The sequence below is a fragment of the Triturus cristatus genome, chromosome 4_2 (genome assembly GCF_964204655.1).
Source record: "Triturus cristatus chromosome 4_2, aTriCri1.1, whole genome shotgun sequence".
NCBI classification, from domain to species: domain Eukaryota; kingdom Metazoa; phylum Chordata; class Amphibia; order Caudata; family Salamandridae; genus Triturus; species Triturus cristatus.
In genome coordinates this window covers 316,366,006-316,392,447 of record NC_140586.1, presented here as the reverse complement: position 1 = coordinate 316,392,447, position 26,442 = coordinate 316,366,006, and the positions used below count along the sequence as shown (strand labels likewise).

At 43.9% G+C, this 26,442-nt stretch overlaps 1 protein-coding gene across 2 annotated transcripts in view; it reads right to left on the bottom strand.

Annotated features, from left to right (window-relative positions):
• Positions 1–26,442, bottom strand: part of LOC146833781 (dimethylaniline monooxygenase [N-oxide-forming] 2-like) — a 321,542-nt gene that overhangs the window by 135,083 nt on the left and 160,017 nt on the right. For both annotated transcript variants that reach the window (XM_085601652.1, XM_085601653.1), the window contains exon 6: positions 15,200–15,399. In XM_085601652.1, coding sequence (XP_085457778.1) covers positions 15,200–15,399 — 200 coding nt within the window. The remainder of the gene's footprint in view (positions 1–15,199; positions 15,400–26,442) is intronic.

Here is a 26,442-nt window from a genome sequence, read left to right as displayed (position 1 = left end):
ATAGGCTCCAGATTGGACTACGCGAACGTCCTTTATGTAGGTCTTCCGGAATATCTGGTTCAGCGGCTGCAGGTTGTGCAGAACTCCGCGGCCCGGGCTATTTTTGGCCTCCATAGGCGAGCGAGAGCTTCGGGTCTGGTGCGATCGCTTCATTGGTTACCTACCCGGAAGCGGATTATGTTTAAAGCACTGACCCTGGCGCATAAAGCGCTCTTTGGCGCCGGAGCAAAGTATCTACAGCGGAGACTGTCTTTCTACCGTCCAGCTAGATCTCTGCGGTCAGAATCTTTGTTTCTCGCGGTGGTTCCTCGAGTGAGGAAGGCCCGCACTGGGGGTCGCTCTTTTAGTTTGAGGGCCCCTCAGTTGTGGAACTCTTTGCCTTTGGACCTACGGTCCTCCTCTTCTCTCCTTTTGTTTAGGAAGAGCCTCAAGACGTGGCTTTCTAACCTTTAGGGGGTCTCTGTCTTTTTCTTTTGTCTGTTTTATGTTTTCTGTTTTACTGAGCTGCCTCGATAAAGCGCCGGGACACTCCACGGAGTAGCCGTGCGCTATAGAAATAAAAGTTTAACATAACATAACATAACATAGTGAAGGGCTGGAAAGAAGAAAATCTAAAATAGTCTTTACGTAGGAGCAAGAGATTAGAAAGAAAATGTTACAGTTTAAATATATTTCTATAAGATATCCCTCATGCGCCGTCCAACTTGATAACTAACAGCCCATACATTAAAGGCACTTCTGTGGTTTGTTAAACATTTAGCTGATGTTATATCAAAGGAACCTGTAGAGATGACTCGGAATCGTAATTAAGAAGTAAAGTAGTTTATTAGTAAAACCCCAGGCACGTCCTAGTCAGGTGCTGGCTAAACGGTAACTGTTGTATCACCTCCACAGTAACTGTCAGGTAGGGAGTGTTGGGAATAGGGTGACAAGGGAGGGGTGGAATTCAGTGCGTCACAAAGCAGAAAGGGCTCACACCACATGATGTAATTACAACACATCTTTCTCCTTTACATTTGAATGAAGAGCTTTTTGAAGGAAAAATAAATGTTAGTACTATATATTTGTCAGAAAGTCATCCTTTTTGACTTCACAATGGGTCTACCGAACCTGCCTGTGATACCAGGCTCAGCCACAGAATTTCCTGACAACCTGTTTGCCAAGGGGTCGCTCCTGTGAGCAGACATGAGATTTGAAGTTAAGTCATTTGAAGAAGTGCTCTCTTGTACCTCAGCATTGCTATTGTTTTTACATTTTCAGTCTCATCCAATATGGTGTCAAATTCATTCTCACCAAAGACAAAATCTAACCACACATCCTTATTTGTATCACAATAATCAGGGTGTCTTGTAGGATTTGCTCTACTTGAACAGCTGGCTAACCTATTCATATGCCAGACCTTTCCATCACTGAGTTTGACAGAATTTTGGTAGAGCTTAAATATTCGTAAAGGACTCGTGAATTTGCTCTCTCCCTTCCTGGTTTCCCTTTCCAAATGAACCTTATACTACTCCCCATATTTATAGGGTAAACTTTTGGTACCATGTTTCCTGTCATACCATTCTTTTTCTTGTGTTAAGGCAATCATCTTACTAACAGATACAGGTGACCATTCAACTTGTCTCGAAACAGACATCCAACTAAGATCTTTACTCAAATCTTGTCTACCCCTCATCATAACAAAAGGACTGTTGCCAGTGACAGAACTGGGAGTTATTTTGTATGCCCATATTAATGTGTGAATTCCAGTCTCCCATTGCATATTACTGTTCTTAGACAATTGTATGATACCCTTAATCACTCTGTTAAAGCGCTCTACCAGGCCATTTCCTTCGGGTGATAAAGCAACATGGTGTTGTACTTAATGAGTTGCGAAGAAGGAATGCTTTGAAAGATGAGGACATAAACTGTGATCCATTATCAGATAATATACATTTTGGAAGCCCTTGTCTCATAAATATTATGTCTAGAAATTTGATGACACCTGCACATTCAGCATTCTGAACTATTTTGATTTCAGGCCATCTAGAGAAATGGTCTACAAGCACAAGTATGTATTTATAAATACCATTCCGACCCTCAACTAGACCCACAATGTCCATTCCAACTCTTTCCCAAGACATGCTTTGCGCTTCGATCGGACTCAAAAGTGCTCTGAACATTTTAAGGCTCTTGTCAAAATCATTACAAACCACACATTCACAAACTAAACGTTCAATGTCTTTGTCCAGACCAGGCCACCAGTAGTTACCTTTAATTCTTTGTTTTGTTTTTAAAATTCCAAGGTGTCCCTCAAAGCATAGTCGAAAATTCCTGTTACGTAAACTGACTGGTGGAACTATTTTTCCAGGTCTAAATAGTAAGCCTTTATCAACACACAACTCATGTCTGTCTTCCCAAAAATTCCTCTCTTCAGTTTTGAGAATACATTTCTGAGGCCAAAATCCACGAGTGAATTCACAGATCTCCAGTAATACATTGTCCTTGGCAACTTCTTCTCTCCACTCTGTGAGTGTAATACCTTCAAGTCCTTCACTGAAAAGCAAAGCTACTTTATCATATTCCTCCATAATTTGCCCATCACTGTCTTCATGAGGCAACGGCAACCTACTAAGGAAATATGCAACCCTGTTGTTGACCCCAGGCCAGTATTCTATGTCATAGTTGTAATCAAGCAATTTCACAGACATCTTACTTATTCTGGGGGAGGCATTAGTTAGGCCTGCCATTGCTAATATTTTAATGAGAGGCTTATGATCAGAATGAAGAATGATGTGGAATTCCGAAACATATAACCAACAAGCATTGGCATAGCCAATAGGTCTCGCCTTTGGGACCTTACAAGTATTTAATTATGCAGCACAATATCCTTGGTGCAACATCAACTGTTGCATGGCTAAACACTTAAAATGTCCCAAAGGCGAGACCTATTGGCTATGCCAATGCTTGTTTCTTTACATTTTACTCTGACCCCCAGCTCCCTTTCACCTTCCTTTTGTATTTGTTTTTGAGGTTTTTATTTTATCGGGCTAATTACCCCAAGTTTTTTGTATCCAGGGGTAATTGAGCCAAGAAAAACATACCCGGTTGGCATAACCAGCGCCAGAGTCGCCGAAAAGTTGGGATCTTTGAACACCTGTAGCTACGGTACACGACATTATGGGTGGATGTAGAGGGTGGTATTGAACAATCTCCAGATTATTAAAATAGGTGGAAGTGGTAAATCCGCAGTGGAATCCGCAGGCGGAATTAACTCCAAATTACCTGTAAACTGGGCAATCTTTCCCTATTACCACCCTACTCTTAGCCAGGCCCTTATTTTTCTTGTGAAACGGGAGTTCACACTGTGGTACCCCATTGGTAAATCCACACACCCATCCTGCCCCTCCACCCCCACCCTCAAGTGTTGTCAGGACAAGAAAGTGCAAAAAGAAATCAGTGGGAAGTCTGCAAAAGCCCACAAGTTTAAAAAAAAATCCCAATTTCATCAAGGAGTTGATGTTGATATTCCCTGATTTGACACAACAACAAAAAACAGAAACCCACCTTAAGTCCTAAAACATGTCTGAGTGTCTGATGCTGTGCCAGGCGCACCCACTCACATTCGGAGGGGGGTGGGGGCGACCGCTTTCTTGGTAAAGAGAAAAAAAATCTTTGCTAAAATCATTTCCTTTTTCCTTTTATTTCTTTAGAACTTTCCCCTGTATAGAACAGCTTAGCTCTGACTTAAGGCTGTTGTTCCTGTGGGCCAATTAAAGGCCGGCGATCAAAGGCGAAGAAAGAGAGCCGGGGGTGTAGTCTGCACATGAGTAATTCAACCTAGAAGCACGAATCCTCAGCATACAAACGCAGACACCCCCTTTCACCTGACAGCCAGAGCCAGGAAAGGGGAGTTCGATGCAGCCTGCATTTAAATAACACGGGGGCTATTGGCTGCTGGAGGCGCAAGGGGAGGGCCCAAGGTGCAGCTCCGGTGTAATTAGCTCACCGAAAGCTGGGAGCTTTTTCTGCCTCTTGGGGGGCATAAATCACAAGCGGTCTTCACTTTTCAAGCACACTCGTGCTTGTGGCGGTATCCACCTTGCGGGAGCGAGCAGTGGCGCGGCCACGCTAATTACAAACAGATTCTAAATTACAAGCATTCTAAATCGCAAGAAGAAATGGGGCAGGGCAGGGACACCCATCGTTGTGGGCTGGCCCAGAGATACGCAAGAGCAGCTGCTGCTCTCTGCAGTGTAGGAACGACACCAGTGTTCATCTACCTGAACTCAAAAAAACTACACTTACTTCAAATAACAACAGAGCCCGAGCTGCCTGTGACTGTGATTTGTAGCTCCTTCTGGCTCCTTAGTCACTCCAAGGTATGTGTGCATGTCTGCTGCTAGGACTGCAGGCTGCATCTCATTGTGCCGGACTCAGCCCGATGCCATGCTGCCTGCAATGCTAAACTATGGAAAAGAGATATCATGAGGTCCCAAATAATACACAGCCACAACTAGTCCTCCGGCACCCATCCTTGCCAACTCCCAGGCACAATACCATACGTGCAAACAGACCCGATTCATGCAGGAGACTTACAACTTTAGAATCCTAAAATGGCTTTTTTTTTGCTGTCTCCCGCCTAAAATCGCCTTTGCTACAATATAAATAAGTGGTTAAAATAAATTCTCCCGATTTATTTGGCAAATTCCCCCAATTGCATGTTCTAAAATGTTGGCATGAATGCAATACCTCCCACCGAACAGGCTTCCAAATTGCACACACACATTTAAACATGCACTCACTTATGCAAGCATACATACACACACAGACACATACAAAGACATATACAAATGCACTCCTGGCATACATACACACTCACACTCATACACAATTGGAGTCTGAGAAACACGAAACGCACTTGCTGCTTTATCCCACCTGCAGGGCAGGCCCATGTTTCCAGACTCCTCTGTCTCCTAACTTCTAATAACAACACAACAGAGGCAGTCCCACAAGCTTTCACCAAATCAGAAGTCGGAATAGAGTAGGAGGTACACCTTATTTCTCGATTCCGACTTCTGATAGGGTAAGAGGGCACATGATTGGCAAGCCCTGAAGCTAGTGCAGCATGTCAGATATGTATTGTGACTGTGTGAGGCTGAGCTATATCAGCCCCTGCCTGACACATGCGCAATACAGCCAGTGGAGCCCTCGCCTGCCTGCCTGCCATGCGATATTACAGCTTTTACATGCAAACTAACGATCCATGAGATTTTTTCTTTTCATGTAAAAGCTGTACATTGTAAGCAATTAGTGGTAGATCCAAGTGGTGGGTCAACGCCCTGGCGCACCCTATGGAGCAGCCGCTGCTGCAGTAAGTTCCGATGAGCGGGTGCCAGATGGATGAAAGAACGACCACCCATGCTAGTTCTTTTGATGCATTTGGACATGTTGTGCTGCTGGGCTGCTTTGTTAGCAGATCTCCCAGCAAGCTTGACCCAGCAAAGCACATCTGGACTGCACCTGGCCAAATATTCATGCCACTTTGGCCTTCGCTTTTGAGCAATGCTTGAAGTTGCATGGAAAAATAAAAGCGACTCTCAACTCATGAAGTCAGCGCTGTGGCTATCCAATTCACATTCTCTTTGAGCTTTGAGGTCTTCTGTTTCAACTAACTATCCCCGGCTCCCTGTGATGAGCATGTGCTCGCCTTTTAAACATGTCACACTTGCAACCAGCTCTGTCTTGCCAACAGGGGCAACTCCTCGGCTAAGTAGGAGCATCATCACCCAACAGCTCTCAGAGCAGAAAAAAGTAAAAATAAAATGATAACAACGTAGTTATTATCATTTTATTTTTCGTAGGTTCGGGGCTCTGTTAGGGTGGGTGGGGCTGGTGGCACAGGAGGAAGAGTGGTTCATGCACTTAAATATGCATGTCTGTTTGGCAGGCCAAACAGTCATGCGCACTTTGCATTTTCCCCACCAGGCGGTAATGAACAGCCTGGTCAGGAACATCAGGCTCATAGTCCTCGTCTGACTGCCGAACCACAGCGCTCAGACCAATCACAATGCTGCACTGCAGTGTCGTGATTGGCTTAGGGAAGCCTGTTTGCTTCCTACTCCGGGACTCAAGGAGAAGTGGAGAGACAACGGTGGAGAGACGGCGGCTGTGAGGAGGTAAGTGGCTTTTGTTTGTATTTTGAATCCCCTTGCCACCCCTGTTACCTGCCAGCCGCTACTGCTTGCCAACCTTCAGAGTAAATATTTTGACTGCATCTGGACTTCAGAAGAAACTGTGAAGTGTCATCTTGGACTGATGTCTGGCCAGGGCTTGGAAGCTGATGTGTATTTCTCCCCACTCATCAAGAAGGGATCAGTGTGAGCCATCTTGCTGTGCGCTATTTGCATGGGGTCAGGCTGCACTGCCCAACACAGGTCAAGGCTTGGGCTTGTCCTCGGGTTCAGAGTAGCCCCTGTCCTCTCTTGGGCAGCCAAGCAGGAGATCTTCCACGAAGAGCACGGCAGACCTGTGGGTTGCCCAGATAAAGACTCGAGGGAGTAAACCTGCCCAGGATCCACAAGGGCAAGACTTTAGTAGGGCTGCCACCTTTATTAGAAAACTATATTAGCCATTTGTTTACGTTTTGGTATTCTGGGACATCCAAGAGCTGGTACATGAAAAAGAATTGTGGGAAATTGTCAGAATTCTTTTGAAACATTGCAATTATCCCCGTTTTCTGTAACGAAACGAAAAGAAGAAAAAAAAAGTCTATGCACAAGGAACACTGAACAGCTCTCTCCTTTAAGGGTTTTATTGTTCTCAAAGTTGTACCAGTATTCAAATTTATGGGAACTGTCAAGAAGACGTCAAATGATCCATATTGGTGTATATGGGGAAAGGAAAACACTCTTCTTTACACTATAAACTGAAAAGAAAATAAAGCGGTTTCCTTAGATTACTGATTTTATTGAACGGACGTCGCCATTTTAACATTTCCATAGAGGGAAATTGTATATAATGTTTGAGCACCTTTTATTTTTATTTTCCATTACTTATAATGTAAACGAAATTGCAAAGGTTTTTATTAATCATGCAAATAAAGATATAATACTACTCCTACTGTTTGCTGTCAAAATCATTCTGAAATGATTTAGACAGCTGCCAAGTACTTTTTAAATACTAATTTGATTGTTGTTTCAGGTGTAAATTTCAGAAGGGAATAAATACCGTATTTCACAGTTGTACCCATATTTTTACTGCCCTGGACTTAAAATTGCAGGGCAGGCACGTACAGAAAACGACCAGGAGGCAGCTCTAGCCTGTGGCCACTTCTAAACCAATGACTGCATCATCCTTTGGTCGCAGACATGCTGGAACAGTCAAGGACTCCACCCAAGGAGGACCTTGTACCAGCCCCTGATCCCCCTGACTTTGTGGGAGCCAGTGACACTCTTTCCCTGATCAGAGAAAGAAACAATAGATTGTTTCTCATTCACTGACCAATAATATCCGATTACTTTCAAACCAAGAGAACATTCTTCAAAAGGTTACAAATCAACGGATCGATTAATTGTGGCATAAAACCTACATGTATGTATGGGCCATTGCTTTTTCCACGTAGTGCTGCTAGATCGGTAAGTGTTTTAAGCGGTTAAAGTTATCCTTTGGAACAAAGTTCGTTCATTCTCGACTGTCCTTAGAAACCCTCAATTCTTCACTCACAAACTCAATTCTACAAACCCTTCAAATAACCCAGTGTAATAGGCCACTTGTATTAGTTTCACAGCAGAGTTGGGCACAAAGGAGAGCAACTCAATGCTCACGAGACCACTGACCTAAGAGCCTTTAAACAAAAAGAAAGTGTTGTGGGGCAAATATTACCAAAAAGTGAGTTAGGGTTTCCATTGTCAAAATAAATATGCAAATCACCATCTGCCAAAGTGACCCACTTGATTTTAATCTATCTTTTGAACCAAGATAAAACAAGGGTGAAACAGTGACGGGATCCGAGGTGCAGCTAAAGGGAACACCCATCTTGTGATGAACGCACTGTGAACTTGCAAAAGACACAGAGGCACCATACCCATGCTCATAGGCTCAGTTAGAGCCTGTGATGGGCAGCACTCAAGCCCAATTGCTTGGCTGAGACTCCGACCTCCAACCCCCTGGTTGACGACCGTTGACATATTTAGAAATCTACCATGACTGAAGAGAATCTCATTGCCTAAAGTGCATCAGGCGGTGCGACATGCACTTCTGAATGCCAAGCGAGACCCGGTCTTGTTGCAGCCTGCTTACCACTCCTGAAATCCATGTCCGTGATATGCAAGAACCTTTCTCCCTGTGCATGAGGGATAGTTTCCTATTTTTCTGCCCAGAAGCACCGTGCCTCGCATGGCTGTCCCAAGCAGGATAACTCACCACCCTCAAAATAATGCTGAGCATCTGCCAGCCGTACCAGGCAGAAAGGAATGTGAAATGCTGTACTCAATTCCAGGTGTGATTCCCTTTTTGGCCCATTGGCATCCAGTAACGGTACCAACATTTCAGATGGTGAAATGCTCTGTGGGTGTGGGGTATCACCTCATTAAATTCCCAATTTGGCCAGAAACAATACTTCTGGCCAAACACGGACAAAGACGCATAATTGGGTATTCAGTTTTAAATCATCACAATACATTTATGTTTCCAAAGAAGAAAGAAGCCCCCAGGAAACATTATAGGTCAGGTTTGCATTTTCTGTGTCTGAAAGCCTATTATCTGTTTCTTGTGCCTCAGTCAGTCTTTGCACACTCAGGGGCATATTCACGAGCAGTAGCGGTCCGTGGAGGGAGTTCGGTGGGGCAGAGAGGCGGGGCGGGGGAGGGGAAATGTAAACACTGGAATATGGATGAACGGAGGTAAGTACACATTTAAATTAATAAAAGGAATTTCGTTGCGCGCGCTGCATCGCATCTTGCGATGCAGCGCGCGCAAAGGAATTCGTTTTATTTATTTAAATGTGTACTTCCCTCCGTTCATCCATATTCTGGTGTTTACATTTCCCCCTCTCGCCCCTCCCCCGCCCCGCCTCTCTGCCCCACCGAACGCCCTCCACGGACCGCTACTGTTCACGAGGAAGTGGCTGTGAGAGGCGTTAGCCTCCTTGGCTTAACGCCTCTCACCGCAACTTCGGAAACGCCAGGCTGCACCCTATTCTCAAAAATGTGGTGCAGCCTGGCATTTCCCCCTGCGATGGCGCTAAGTCTCATGACTAAATGCCAACGCAGGCATCCTTGCACCAGAGTGCAAGGGTGTCTGCGAGCAGGAAGGGTTGTTTATGTACAGGAAGGTGTCCCTCCCTGCACATAAACAAATCTAAAATGCCGTTTAGTAACTTACATGTGTGCTGCTTCATGCAGCACACATGTAAGTTACAAAACTGCATTTTTTAAAAGGTTTGTTTATGTACAGGAAGGGACACATTCCTGTACATAAACAAACCATGGCATTTTGCTATTTCCATGTGTGCTACACAAGGCAGCACACATGGAAATAGCAACAAGCATTTACAATGCAATGGTATCGGCATTGTTAAAGTTAGAGCTATTGGCATTGCTCATGACATTATTTTTGTTTATGTTTTTGTTTTTAAAACATTTAAAGAAACTGCATTGTTATTTACAATGTTAATAGCTTAATCACTCTCAAATGCGAGACCTATTGCATTTGCACCCACACACAAAGCCACCCACACACAGAGCCACCCACACAGAGCGACTGACATATAGCAACCCACACACAAATAAATGAGCCCCCCCTTCTCAGTTCGATGGGCCACGCCCCTTCACACCTTCAATGAATGACTCCGCTTGGCTCCATACTCGCTATTTGGATCTCCTGCAGCTCGAGGTGTGTAATCTCCATTAGCCAGGCTGATCCCAACACAAATAGACCCGGCACGGTTGTTTTTCTTGGTCCAGCACAGCGCTTACACATCCCTTCCAGGCACCTCCCCGAATCTCCGAGACCTGCACTCTCATTGCTTCTCACTCGCAACTTGAACATCCTTATTTCACTGAGGTGGCCTCCATTAAGGGGCGCTGTGGGGAGACCCCGTGGGCACAGGAAAGCCAGCTCCATGAGCAGAAAGAATTTCCATTGGCCTCCTTTATAGGGGTCACCCGGTGAATGACGTCACAGTAGGTGTGTGGTTGGGACCAGACGCCATCAAGCAAAGCCATATTCTGGACGCCGAGGGGTGACACTTAGCGATGCAAAGAGGGTAAAAGGAACTGTCTTTTCTCAACACAGGATGACCCCTTTAAGCTGCCCCCACGGCATGTTTGAAAAGCATGCTTCTGCCGACGCCGACTCAAACTAAAAATCTGTGTTTACCATAGTGGGTCGCCCCACTGGTATTTTGTTGCTTCTGTCCATTCATCCAGACACACATTTGGACAAGCCAGGACTATTGGCTTTGTCAATGGTTATTTGCATAAGAAAAATGAGCAACAACTATACCTTTGTTGTATGGAATATAAAAAACACTTTGGTTCTTGTGGGAGTTGTGGCGTAATTGCTAGAGCGGCCGACTTTGGTGCAGGTTGCCGTCTGGGCGTCGACTACACATCCTGTGATTCTGGGCAAATTGCTTAATTTCCTCGTGCCCACCGAACACAATTTGAACATCTGTGTGTGTTGGTGCGCATATAAAGCGCCCTAATACCTTTGGGTCCGGTTTGTGTAATATAGAACTGCAAAAAAAAGCTACATCAAAAGCAGTCGATTGCTGCAGAGTTCAGATTGAAGTAAAAAAACGGAGACCGCGGCAGGGACCCGTCTCAGGACTTGCTTTTTAGAGCTGCAGAGCACCGGCAGGACCCGGCCCACTTAAAGTCCTGCTGACTGACAATACCGCAGAGTATTAATGTTTATTGGTAAAGAGAGGAGTGGACGAGGCTAAATGGGGCCATGACGATGAAAGGTCGCACGTTTATTCCATGTTATTTATTGTGATATTATGTAGGCTTAAAGGCTGGGCCCAGTTACCATGTGGTTCACCACATTGATGCCTGAATACATCAATCAATAAGCAAATAAAAGGTGGCGAGTTAACCCTTACAGGTGTATGCCACTGCACAGAACGACGTTTGGTGCGTTTTAAAGTCCCTTGATCCGTTTGAGCTACAAACATCATTTAGTTTGGAATCGGCAAATTATGAAGCCGTTGGTGGGGTATGTGGCAAATATGGTAAAACATCGTTGCTGCAGAATCACAGTAGTCCTGCCTATACCCAACCAACATGGTGAGGTAGTTACACCAGAGAAATGTTACCCAGAGGAGACTGCTCACACCACGGAAACCACGCTCAGTAACACATCAAACGGACACATCAGCAGGGCGGTGAGAAATTACGCGCACCATCACACCGCCGAAAACACTAAAGCATAGTCACATAGGAATATGGAATGAATTAATAAATGCTACTCTCTTCTGCTTTTGCACGAACACGACATTACATTGAAATGCACACGTAGAGGAAGGAGAACACATATTTATACACACCAAGTGCACAGGAGTTTCCCCATATAATCAATCCAACGACAGCTGATCTCACATATAGTCATTAGATCATCGGTGGAACAAGTTTCCAGGATGCGCGTTTACAATTTGTTATTGTAGAGCCAGGAGCCCTAATTGAGGTGAAAGAACAATTTCTACAATGCAAGAGGTGAAACTAAGGACGAAAAACTAATATCACGTTTCTGAAGAGACCTAGACTTTTCCGGGCAGTCCAGGTCTGAAGAACTCTCTGTGACACGACACTATGCTCCGCCCTGCCTCTTTATTGTCCTATTCTCATAATACCTATTGTATGGAAAATCCTATTCAAAAGCCCCTAGCCTCCGCCCCCCTCACTTCGTACCCTGACACTGGTGTTGCTATTCGCCCCTCCTTCTTAAGACCTCTTTAACAGTCCCATTTTACCTGCTGTCCATAATACCCGGCCATGATTATACTGGGAACGTCATTTCCGGGGTGCGGCTTTTTCCGTTCAGTTGTAACTATCTGATGTCACAGCTCATGCTCCGCCTTTTCAACCTTCATTGGGGAGACCGGATGTCTGTCAAACCAACGTTGCCGATTTCAGCCCCTTCTGCGGCGATTGGGTAGTGAATTTAGAAAGAGCATAACGTTTTAATCGTCAAAAGAAATTCATAAGTGCTTCGACACAGCGTCAGACCAGAACCAAATCCCAGTGATTCCGATTATAAACCACCGTGATTTGCTTCATATAACCTGCCGTGGCGACGAACCCTGTAATAGTCTGTTTACCCTGTGACACTTCAAGCGGGAAGGGACGAGGTGGTAGTGTCTACAAATGTAAGTTCCGCCTTCTGTCTCCCGTAAGTAATGCCATTACTGGATTTCTACATATCTTATCATTCCACGATCGCCAGGAGCGTGTCATTCTCTGGCACAATCTTTTTGTTACTCTCTCACTCTCATTAAAGCTTTAAAAGATTGAGCGCATACCTAGCACACCACTGCCTTTCTCCGAGGCGAAGCAGAAAGGCCTCGGAGAAAGGCAGCGGCGGTTTCGGATTCGGGGGCGTGTTTTTCTTTTCTCTCCTCTTGCCATTGGCTGGAGGAGATAATTAGAAAAGTAGCATAAAACACGCCCCCCGAATCCGAAAAGGACGGGGCCTGTTCGGAGAGACAAACCTCTTCTCCAATGGCTGGCCAGCATTCAAGAGGCCAGCCAATGGAGAAGAGGGGAGAAGAGGGGTGGGTTCAAGCCCCTCTTCTCCAAGTCATTAAATCTCGCGAGCGAGACTGCGCAAGCGCAGCCTTCGCTAGCCGAGACCTAAAAACGAGGAGAAATTAAGCATTTCCCCTCGTTTCGCCACCTTAAGACCAGGATTTTTCTGGTCTTAAGTTCGGTGCTGCAACCTATTATCGCCGCCCTTGATAATAGGTGGCAGCGTCGAATTCAATGGGTGTTACAGTGGTACGCCCACCGCATCACCCACTGCACGCCCCCTTTCACGCTAAGTTTAGCGTGAAAGGGGCCCTATTCTCAAGGCAGCGTTAAGCTTTAAGCCATGTTAAGTGAGTTAACTCTGCTTTGTGAATAGGGCACTGGCCCTATCGCCACGGGAACATAAAAAAAGTGACATTCCTGTGGCAATAGGGGCTTCAGAATATGCCCCCAAGATTGCTCATCAAATAGCGCTCTTCTAGTGTTTCCTCCCACTTACACACAAATAAATAAATTATCTCTCCACTGTTGGTGGAGTCGAAGGGTTGCGGTTCTCTATAGGGAGGTAAGGCAAGAGCCTTAGGTCACCATATGGTGGTGGTGCCTAATCACAGAAAAAAGCTGGAATTTCCCTATTTTGGTGTATGTGGAGCAGGCCACTTTGTCTGGGTCCCTGAGAAGCCTCGCATCATTTATGGTGCAGTCTAAATGGCCAAGGTGAATCCTTACTTTGTTGCCCTGAACAACTAGAGAACCAACACACGTCAGTAATTCTGAAGGGCTTGAGGGGATATGAAGAAACCTGTCTTTTGCTTGCACTACTTCTTCATGATAAACAAGTTGTTTAAATATGATTTTTAAAATATGATTTTCGATCTTGAGATTTTTCACAAGTCACTTGTTTCAGGTTTCTGGCTTCAAATAGGTATGCCGTGCTGCATAGATGCCAACACAACACAAGCTGTGCATTTTTTAGGTTGGCATTTGTTTATGCTGCCTCAAATTCCTGAGTAGCATACCCTCACCCCTCTCCAGCCATCCCATGCCACTGATAAACGTTCACACAAATTAGGAATATAATAGAAACCGAAACACCAAACATGGAAAATTGTAACAAAAAGGGGGAGGAGGGCAGAATAGCATCAAACGCAGAGATTCACCGAAAAATTTGAAAAGGGGAAGACATGACACTAATGACACTCTCCAGCACTTACCTGCAAATGTTCTAGATCTGCAGTATCAATAGTAAATTAACAGAGCCTTATATAAGGTGGGAAGAGACTTTGGCTAGATTTAGAAATTTAAAACTGCTTACATTTTTAGGTGGATATTTATCTAAGATCAATATCAGGTCAAAATTCACATACTCGTGTGAATTAGCCATAACAGATCTAAAATGGGAATAAAATGGCAATAATCATGGACTATGCATGTGCAGTTAGTCCAAGTGGAATGGATTGTGGCCTCTTGTATTTTTGCTAATAGGGAGTTGGACATTTCAGGGCTGATTCACAAAGGCATTTATGTGTGCATGAAATAGTACTTTCACAGTACTACGTCTGGTACTCTCAACTGCCTTCGTGCATCGCCTCAGAGCTTTTTGCACGTAATGTTTTCACACGGAACCTTCACTCACAGGCTTTGTCGTTGTGGTCGTGCAATAGGGTTGTGGGGAATATGGTCCATGCACCTGGGATGGCCACATCTCGGGTTTGGGATTGCTTAAGCCAGCGCTAGTTTCCATCTAGCAGAACGTGACCTCAACATAGAAGAAGAGAATTAGTAATAATAATAATTCATTGTTTATGGTTATTTAAAAGCTTCACTATATAAAACAGTAAGTACAAATAGGCATGGCTGAATTGTTGCAAGAAACACAGAGTAAAATGTAAGCATTTAAAACAATAGCACATTTTGGATGACAAAAGAACACATACTGCGGTTACCGCTTTGGTCAACTACATATATATTTACCTGTTTACGACTTTGGAAGAAAGCCCAGAGAATAGATAAAGTGCAAGCACAGGGATGCAGCAGGTCTAGTTTAGCACATTGTTCACTTATAGATAAGTCCTGCAGCACAAGTTTCAATAAAGTGCAGGGGTTATAAAACAACTCATTTTACAGAAATCAGCCATAAAGGAAATGAGCTAAGATTGCACTTGATCAGAATTATTACGAAATTATAGTTAATTGTTAGATGGAAGTAGCAAGTTATTCCTAAGGAACAGCAGCACGAGTTTTAATACAATGGAAGTGCAATAAAGAACTGATTTTGCTAATGTCAGCTATAAAAGGAGACAAGCTAGAATAACCCTTGAAAGCACAGGATAGATCAAGAGCAAGAGAATTAGTACAGTAATTTAATTTATTTTTAATGAAAGAAGAGAAGCGGAGTATGAACATACAGAGGACATTAGAAACAAAAGCCCGGGGTTGATGTGCATCACAGACGCGTCCAGTGAGCCTACCTGTCCTGAGGGTGCAAGCCGTAGTTGGCATGGTCAAACCAGGAGTTCATCTTCCGGTCCATCATCCAGATGGCAATGGAGGAGGGCAGGGAATTCCGGAACCAATTCTTAAAGCGGGTGTTGAACACCATGTCCCATGGGTAGCCCCTGTCGTACACCCGACTCATTACCCAGGAGCCTCTCCTGGTGCTCAAGAAAACCTGCAGAAAAAGACAATCATTCAAGGCTAGTGTAAAGAGAGGACCTATTTTCCAACCATAACAGAACTCCTCCTGGGAGTCATCTCAGACAGAACAATTAAGGCAATGACGTAGGAAGGAACAGATGGAGCACAACCATGCCAGCGTTTGTTTAGCACATGTAGAGGGCTTGTGTGCCCTTAGAATACTGTGTTAGCACGCCTAGGTTTTGATTGAATAAGTCACTACAGTCTAGAGCTTGTAGTCTTTCAGGGCGGATTGTAGAACAAACCCAATTGCCCCTACTACCTTCCTATGTCCCTCTACTACCACCAAAATGAAGCAGAAAATGACATGTCATCTATTGTGTCAAAAGTCCTTGCACTGTGTATTTAGGAGTCCTCAACAATTGAACCAATCGATCAGAAGAACAATATTACAATGGTTTGTAAATGGAAGATCCCTAGTCTGTAGAAATGATTCCCCCTTTTGACTTGGGATCTTTTAGTCACCTTGTAATTTACGTTTATGGAACGTTCCATTTTTTAACCCCACAGTTTGTGACATCAGGGATCTCAAGTCAGGGGCTAACAGTTTTAGAGTTTGATAATCACAGTTATATGGTCCCGATAAATAAAGAACAACATGGGCAAAAATGCATGTAGGTTTTTTATAAATAGCATTCAAGGAATGCGGTATGGAAAAACGCGGTTCACAGTGTAAGACTACATTGTCATTCAATCAAAATGTTAAAGATGTCAAGATAAATGTTTAAGTCTTTAAAAAACAAAAAGCAAGAATGAATCCAAAATCATTTGTATCAAAGAAAAATTGTGATGGCTAAGAAAGAAGCAAGTTTAACACACAAAAGTAAATCCCAAATCAAACTTTGCCCTAGTGTGCATCAATTTTAGTGACTTTTTACCAGTGCAGTGTTGATAAATCTGGCCCAAATGTTGGCTGTTAAAAAGATTTGTTGCGCCTAGGAGCTTTTACTGTTCTTTAAAGAGATTACTAAAATACATAATAAATGTGGAATTATTGGGGCAATAGGATGTGTAATTATTCATTTCCCAGTAATTTGTCATTTATTGATTAATTTGTGATTCTACAAGACATTTTAGGGTGAGAGGAAAATTTACACATGAAAACAGTTTCAACAAGTGAAATAGAACCTCTCAATTAAAACTTACATTTCAGCTAGGGATTGTGCATTAACTCAACACCCATCCAGCATAACTTGTACTCATGATATTGTTAACTTTGTGGGGATAGATTCAACACACCTAAATCTGGGGCACTCATAATGAAGCCCTAGTGTAATATTATACATCAACTCGAAAATCCGGTGGCATAACGCAAAGTGATAGGGCCCCCCCTGCGGACTGTGATGAGGGGGCCCTCACATCTCACAAATATTTATTGGCTTTGAGCTGAATGAGGGCCCCTTGCGCAGCAAGCAATTCAATCCACTAGTGTCTTTGAGTGTTACATCCTTCTTTCGCCTCAGGGCAAACTAAAAAATGCTCAGCCAATGTCCTCTATCCGAATGACTCTCTCCTTTTTAGGTTGCAGCCTACCTGGTTTGCTAAAGACGTCTTGGGGACTTTCAGGAAGCTGACTTAAGAATGCATTCCGCCTGTTTATTATTAGCTTTGTGGTTTGTAACTCACATTTTCTGGCTTTCTATTTGCTGGCTTTATGTGCTTTAGGCTTTCCAGGTTCAGTTGGTTCCTCCTGTTGACTAAAGCGTGTTTACTGTATTCTTCCACAAACTCCCTTTCTGTAAACAGGCATTTAAATCTTGTTCTTATCTTGTCATATTTGCTGTGCATTCAAAGACCGAGGTCAAATGTCAGGTGCTGTCTTCCGAGGGCGGGTGTTTACTTTTCTTTCTCAGACTCCAAAGTGAGAGGATTTATGCCACAATCTTGCTGGATACAGGGGGTAGGAAAGAGGGTTTTCTATCACATGACACATTTAAATGAACTGTGTAGGTATTTCAAAATGTATTCGAATTAGGAACACAAATGAAGCACATTTTTTGTTATTTGTGAAGTGTGTTGAAAACAAATACTTTAATTTGATCAAAACAAATCATTACACTATGTCAGTGATACTCAGAAGTACGACCGGGGGTCGCTTGCGGCCCTCTTGACTTTTGCATGCGGCCCCCGGTGAACAGCAGCACGAGCTGCTGTTTAGTTGCTAAGCACTAATTTTTATGAAAAAATGGTAAATAAACAGGCAAGCATTTATTAACCTGCAAATAAATGCTTTCCCATTTACTTAACATGGTTTTAGACCTCCTTACCCAATCCCTGACCCACCCAGAACCCCTACCGCCACTCTGCTGACATTAATGCGACCCTCAGTCACACTTCAGACCGTACTTTATGGCCCTGGAGCCAATGTTTGTGAGTACCCATGCACAAGGTGATGCAATTTCCACACAAATTTTAATTTGTGCAGTGTATAGTTTTATTACTAAAATTGTATGTCTGTGCAACTGCACTGGTCATTTCATTCTCCACTCTACGCCACTCCACACCACTGCACTCTACTCTACTCTACTCAGCACCACTCCACTTTACACCACTGTGCCACTCCACACCACTTCACGTTACACCTCTATACTCTACTCTGAACCACTCTACTCTATGCCACTGCAGTCTTCTCCACTCTACTCTACATTACTGCATTAAACCAATAGCTTTTGCAGAGGCGAGACCTGTTGGCTTTGCCAGTGCTAGTTAGTAAAAGTAGTTGTCTGTTTTTAGGTCGAGCCTTGGCAGTGCATGTGCTGCTGCGAGGCATGCAGTATTGGAGTATGGCTTTGAAGCCCCGCACACTCTCTGCTAATATTATTTATTGGCTTCGGTCATTGTCCTTCGTAAATGCTGGCTTCCAAGTCGTTATTTGGCTTGTTAGTCCCTCCTTGGTACCACCTTGTCTGTGTTTGCTACCTCCCATAGCAAATGGACCTTTTACTTGTCTTGTTACATGGTCTTCTTTATCTTGGCTGTGAGCACTATTTTGTTTAATGATTTGCCCCTATACCTCCCAATATGTCACAGCACACCACCTGTTTTTATTTTATTTACTAATGGCGGTCCACTTTAACTATAGCAGCCGAGTTATTTATTTTCATAGCGGGGTCCGCTTTCAAGTATAGCAGGCGCGCTTATTTATTTAATGAATGTATTATTTTTTTGTCTACTAGCGCCCATGCAGCGCTTTCACATTCATGGAGGCCACGCACCTTTCTTTAGACAAGCCGCATCTAAAGAAAGCGTGCTGCTGCTATTAAAGTGAAAGCATTGGCATGGGAGCTTTTACAAAAAGAAAATCGGTTTGTCAACTTGACAAACAGATGCTGTTTTTTGTCAAAGCGACCCAAGTTAACGTACAAATTAACAATGTAAGACCGTCAGGCACCATTTAGCCATTTGTTTGGAGAATTCCCTCAGGTAAGGCATGCAATGGAGCAAGTGCCAGGCTCATTCGACTCACACAATCGACTGTGAATCGATATATGGCTTAACGTTGTGGTGCTGGGGGTATTTTACTTTTCTGGCTGCTGGCTTGCTTCTGCATGAGTCTTGGGGGACATGAGTCAGTGCCCCATAGAACACTTCCAGGTGACGCAGTGACTGAAACATTATTTCCGAGGCAGGGACCGAACAATAACCACATTTACCAAAGGACCAAACTTAGGCTTTGTATGCTTTGAATGTGTGTAGTTACAATGGGGTAACCCTGTCTCCCTCAGAACCTAGGTACATATCCATAAAGCTACAGTGATTCTGTCGGGGAGAGTAATTACTTTACATAGGAAAAATAGATCAGAGGTTGAGCGATTTATACAATTTATACAAAAAAAAAATGATATTAAATTGTTTATGGCAAGTACCATCTCAGTTCCAAATAGTTGGAACACAAAATCAACAACACTTGATTAGTAGGTGTTCGTGAAAATTATTATTTATATGATTTGATGCTATCAAACGTACTTACAACAAGCTGTCAAGGTGAGAAATATTTTACAAGTGACATGTAAGAAAGTGACATCCGGTGCTCAGTGACGATGGTGAAGTGCGTATCATATGTACAAGGTGAGGTTATATACAATTTGACAGGGAAAAGTAAGGGTGGTCAGAATAAAAGGACAATGTCTCTTGCGAACAGCACTTGCGCTTGTTAATTTAAACCAAGAGGCTTGAAAGAGCTGAACCATATCTTTTCGTCGACGTTTCGACCCTGACAAAGCACTCTTTAAATGTCATGGCGGGATTTCTTCAGGACATGGGTGGAGCAGGACAGCCAGCAACTCTCAGGAAAAACTCTCAGATGGATCAGATGGACGGGGTGCCTTATAACATGTATTCTTTGGACGATCTAAGCGACTTCTCATAATTAAAATGTTGTAGAAGCAATCGCCCATTGTGGGAGGTAATAATCCGGTCCCACTCTATGCCACTGCACTCTATGCCACTCAACTCTACTCTTCACTCTATGCCACTGCAGTCTATGCCACTCGACTCTACTCTGTGCCACTGCCCTCACATCACTCAACTCTATGCCACTCTACACTATGTCACTCTACACTACTCCACTCCACTCTGCACCACTCCACTCTGTGTCACTTTACTCTGTGCCACTCCACTCTGTGCCACTCCACTCTACTGTGCACCACTCTAATCTATGCCACTGCATTCTACGACTCTGAAATGTATGTCGCTGAATTCAATGCCACTGCACTCCATGCCACTGCACTCTATGCTGATATACAGCACTCTACACCAGTCCACTCTACTCTATGCCACTCCAGTGTATGCCACTCTGCGCAACTCCACACAATGCCACTCCAATACACAACACTCTACAACGCCCTACTCCACTCTTCACCATTCTACTCTACGACACTCCACACCACTCGCCTCTTAGCCACCAACTTTTAACAATGCTGAACAGCAGCCACGCTGATGTACAAAATGGCTTAAACACATTAGCAAAACCAGTAGCTTTTGCAGAGGCGAGACCTGTTGGCTTTGCCAGTGCTTGTTAGTAAAAGTAGTTGTCAGTTTTTAGGTCGAGCCTTGGCAGTGCATGTGCCACTCTAAGATTAACCAGTTTACAATTCTGGCGCGCCTGAAGAATCGCTCATCCTCTGGACGATTCTTCCCATGTAAAGTAATTACTCTCCCCGACAGAACCACTGTAGCTTTCTGTTGGATGCTTTGAAAGCAGCTCACACTGGGGCAGCAGGCCTCTGGGAGGAACAATGCTGCAGCTTCCCCCTTAATGGACTGCCAGGCAGGGCTGTGTGTGCACAAAGCCGGCCTTGAGTTGTTAGCATGCGGCCTATGCGATCCTGGGCAGGCTGCTCGGGTCTTGATGGTAAGTCTCCAAGGCTTAAGTTTCTGTCCGGTCGGCAGGAGATGGCGCACAGTCACAGGTCATCAGCTTGTGCTACCCTTTGCAGCCAAGCCTCTCCTCGCCCACCAGAAAGTGCACCCATGGGGTACCTGCTTATTGTGCGCATGCCCCCGAGCCCTGCCAGGGGCCCTTGTTCCATATGTCACTGACATTCATTGACAATAAATTGAATGGGGGGCCCTGACCCACCGGAGATGCCTGCAGGGGACTTCCTCAGCCTCCTATGAAGCAGCCCCTCCAGTGCCCAACAAGAAGCACCCCCGCCGCCCTCCAATAAGACATATACGCTAGAGTTTTTACATTTCTGACCACATTTTTCCAGAAACCCAAACAATCAAACTCTGTTTAAACAACACAGGTCATTTAAAAAAAGAAAATTGCAATGCAATAGGTCTCGCATTTACGCGAGTTTGAGCTATTGGCATTGTAAATTACAATGTCTTTTACTTATGTTTTGGGTTTTAAAACATAAATAAAAGGCATTGTCATTTACAAATCTAATAGTTTAAACTTTCGCATTTGCAAAACCTTTTGCATTGCAAATGCTTGTTTTTTTTTAGATGGTAAACCTTGACTGTTGGATGAACCTAAAGATCCCAAGCGTTGTTATTGGATCTAAGCCTGGACAACTGTAAGTCAAACCAGATGTGGTTGTATGGCCAAATGTAAGTCAACAATTTCCTGTGTACACTAAAGTCCACTTAGCTGCCAAATAATCTCTTAACACAGCTTGTTTTGAGAAAACTTGTCTGATAGGATATGTCTTGAGGGCTGTTTCATATCCACGCGGGAATCTGTGTGTTTTATAACAAGTTGGAAGAAGCAGTAATCCCAGTGGACTGCTCCTTTAAAAGGGACTTCTTCCAGGCTCCAGCAAGAGCCAAGTGATCGCTCACCCTCTGAAAAAAAAACCAAGCATTTGCAATGCAATTGGTCTCGCCTTTGGGACCTTATATGTATTTATCTATGCAGCTCATTAGCATGGGTGCTGAAACATCCACTGTTCTTTAACATGGAAGGAAAGTAAGCACCACACTGCATGACACGCCAGGTATGGGAACCCATGGGAGAGAAATATTGCCTCGCAGCTCTTCCTTACTTCATTGGTCTCTCCATGCAAAAGCATCAACTAAGAAGGAGGAGGAGCTAGAAGGGCCTAGTCCCTTCATTAACTACAATCCCACGCCTCTGGGTATAATGTCTGGGGCTACACAAACCCTTTCCGTATCTGCCCACCCCCTCGATTTATACCAAACTCATTAAAACTGAACAGGCAATCGCTGCTACCCCACCCCCCAACCCACCTACAGCTGTGATACATTTACACCCCTTCTTGATCTCTCAAGTATCAAAGCTCCTGAATTTCATGGGAAGGTGCCACAGAGGAGCAATTCAATAAATGTATTCAAATCCTCACCACTCAACTTAACTGCTGTTCAATAACTTTAATTATACCTTTCTGGGGAAAAGAGACAGTTGATGCAACTGCCTTAACCTGGCCTATGGAATATAAGGAGTGGGAACAAGCTTTCCCAGAAAGGCGTTCCTTTAAGCACTTAATGACCCAGTTTAAAAAATAATTAACTGGTGTGGACCCACTCCCTCCTTTATCTTGAACAGGGCTCCATCGCAGTCGGCCTCGATTCATGTCTAGGTCCCAGTCTACTGCTACTGTCCACGATCATTGGCACTCTATGCTTCATGGCATTGTTTTCACTTAAATCTTTACAAATTCATGTTGCCTATTCCCCTTATTTGATTTTTTGGGTGTTTTTCGGTCTTATTTTTGTCAAAAAAATAATTCTCTTTATGTCAAAATTGTTTGTGGAGTTTTATTTGTTTTGTGTGACTTTCTACAGTGTACACACTGCTTAAGTACATGCATTTGATTTAAGCCTAGCTGTGTTGTGTTACTTTACCAAGGACAGAGAAAAGCTTTATTTAATTGGTGCAACATCTAGAAGGTGGCCTAATCATTCGCGGTGAACACATGTCCACCCAAATAATAATACACTTTCCTACACAAACTCCAATTCTGGCAGCTTCCTCGGCTCATAAGTTCAATAGCCCAGCTCAAAACTGAAAACTATGAGGAGCATTAGAGTGGCTCTCTAGCATTCCTCTCTAATTTGAAAAGCGGATTTTGTGCAGTTGTCTGCAGGATTTCCAAATCACGTTGTATATGATTTGGGTAACTTGTTACTCCACACAAGCTCCTGAACACTGCTTGGTGGTCAGATATGAGGCTCTAGTTTGTTGTACACAGATGGTAGAACACGACTTTATAATGATGTGGTAGGAATCTCTTGGTGTCATTCTTGAGGTTTAATCATCCTGGCAATTGTTTTTGTGGCTGGTTAGTAGATTGTGTGCTGGCAGTGACGTCTGTATGGGAAGAGTGGATGTCCCAGGTAGTGGGCACCCCAAGAATATAAAGGCTTGGGTACTCGTACAAAGCCACTTACCTAAGGCTCCCTGATGTCTACGCCAGACCTAGTCTATCCCCAGGTAACCACCCGCGTTTTGGAGGATTCAGAAAACAAGAAGCAGCTCATACGATTCTGTTCAAAATGTGACAGCCCAGAAAAATCCTTTGGCCTATCCCTCCAACAAGTGGTAAACCCTCCTGAACAGAGCTTTTTTTCCTAGGAAGGAGGGCTGATGAAACAAGCCTGCCTGACCCCTATATCTGTCCATGCATTAGGAAATAAAAGCAAAGCCACATCGCATGCATATCCATGCCCTCCCCCATTCACCCAAACTGATAAATTCCACATCTTCCGGATATCCACATAAAGTATGTGTGCATAGAAAGAACTTATGCAAATCTCTTTGACTTTCAGGAGGTATCCTGCAAAATGTGGCCTGCATCAAGCCCTCCTGGACTTCTGTTCGGCATGCATTAAATAAGTAAGACACTATTCAGTCGGTGACAGTGCACCTCACAGATAACAAACCTTCTCGTTGAACAGCTTCCAGAAGGCATGTGCCCTGACCAGCACAGATAGATGGTAGATTACCTTCCAAGCACAGAAATATATGCCACGCACCAGGCTGCTTTTTTTGTGGACAGGGAAAGGAAGTTATTTGAAGTGTCTGATGGGATACTAACCAGAAATATGATGAAAAGTCCTGTATTTTCAATTACAGCTCCATGCCACTTCACTCTAAAACAATCTACTCATCACCACTCCACTCTACGCCATTCTACTCCACTCTGCGCCACTTCAGTCTATGTCACTGCACTCTATGCCACTCTACTCTTAACCACTGCACTCTACACCAATGCACTATACACAACTGCACTCTATGACACTGCACTCTATGCCACTGAGTTATTGCCATATCATTATCCTCTGTATAGTTGGCTAATTTAGTTCTAAGACTTCGTAAGCCATCTTTTGTTCGGCTTAAGAGAATCACTTTGTCCGCATATAAAAGCTTGGATACAGGGAAATTCCTTGGCTTTCTTATCTGGTAAAGTCCGCCGAAAACAAATTGAAGAAATATGGAGCCAGTACACAGCCTTGTTTTAAGCCCTATATGCCACTGCACTCTACTCTGCATTACTGTACTCTACACTTCTGTTCCCTGTGCCACTGTACTCTGACACTCTACTCTGAAACACTGCACTCTCCACCACTAATCTCTATGCCACTCTACTCTGCACTTCTGCACTCTATGCCACTCTACTCTGCACCACTCTATGCCAATGCACTCTATGCCACTCAGCTCTACTCTTCACTATATGCCACTGCAGTCTATGCCACTCGACTCTACTCTGTGCCACTGCCCTCACATCACTCAACTCTATGCCACTCTGCACCACTCTATGCCACTCTACACTAGGTCACTCTACACTACTCCACTCTGCACCACTCCACTCTGTGTCACTTTACTCTGTGCCACTCCACGCCAACCCACTCTACTGTGCACCACTCTAATCTATGCCACTGCATTCTACGACTCTGAAATGTATGTCGCTGAATTCAATTACACTCCACTCCATGCCACTGCACTCTATGCTGATATACTCTGCAGCACTCTACACCAGTCTACTCTACTCTATGCCACTCCAGTGTATGCCACTCTGCGCATCTCCACAAAATGCCACTCCAATACACAACACACTACAACACCCTACTCCACTCTTCACCATTCTACTCTACGACACTCCACACCACTCGCCTCTTAGCCACCAACTTTTAACAATGCTGAACAGCAGCCACGCTGATGTACAAAATGGCTTAAACACATTAGCAAAACCAATAGCTTTTGCAGAGGCGAGACCTGTTGGCTTTGCCAATGCTAGTTAGTAAAAGTAGTTGTCTGTTTTTAGGTCGAGCCTTGGCAGTGCATGTGCTGCTGCGAGGCATGCAGTATTGGAGTATGGCTTTGAAGCCCCGCACACTCTCTGCTAATATTATTTATTGGCTTCGGTCATTGTCCTTCGTAAATGCTGGCTTCCAAGTCGTTATTTGGCTTGTTAGTCCCTCCTTGGTACCACCTTGTCTGTGTTTGCTACCTCCCATAGCGACTGGACCTTTTACTTGTCTTGTTACATGGTCTTCTTTATCTTGGCTGTGAGCACTATTTTGTTTAATGATTTGCCCCTATACCTCCCAATATGTCACAGCACACCACCCGTTTTTATATTCTTTTATAATGGCGGTCCACTTTAACTATAGCAGCCGAGTTATTTATTTTAATAGCGAGGTCCGCTTTAAGTATAGCAGGCGCGCTTATTTATTTAATGAATGTATTATTTTTTTGTCTACTAGCGCCCATGCAGCGCTTTCACATTCATGGAGGCCACGCACCTTTCTTTAGACAAGCCGCATCTAAAGAAAGCGTGCTGCTGCTATTAAAGTGAAAGCATTGGCATGGGAGCTTTTACAAAAAGAAAATCGGTTTGTCAACTTGACAAACAGATGCTGTTTTTTGTCAAAGCGACCCAAGTTAACGTACAAATTAACAATGTAAGGCCGTCAGGCACCATTTAGCCATTTGTTTGGAGAATTCCCTCAGGTAAGGCATGCAATGGAGCAAGTGCCAGGCTCATTCGACTCACACAATCGACTGTGAATCGATATATGGCTTAACGTTGTGGTGCTGGGGGTATTTTACTTTTCTGGCTGCTGGCTTGCTTCTGCATGAGTCTTGGGGGACATGAGTCAGTGCCCCATAGAACACTTCCAGGTGACGCAGTGACTGAAACATTATTTCCGAGGCAGGGACCGAACAATAACCACATTTACCAAAGGACCAAACTTAGGCTTTGTATGCTTTGAATGTGTGTAGTTACAATGGGGTAACCCTGTGTCCCTCAGAACCTAGGTACATATCCATAAAGCTACAGTGGTTCTGTCGGGGAGAGTAATTACTTTACATAGGAAAAATAGATCAGAGGTTGAGCGATTAATACAATTTATACAAAACAAAAAATGATATTAAATTGTTTATGGCAAGTACTATATCAGTTCCAAATAGTTGGAACACAAAATCAACAACACTTATTAGTAGGTTTTCGTGAAAATTATTATTTATATGATTTGATGCTATCAAACGTACTTACAACAAGCTGTCAAGGTGAGAAATATTTTACAAGTGACATGTAATAAAGTG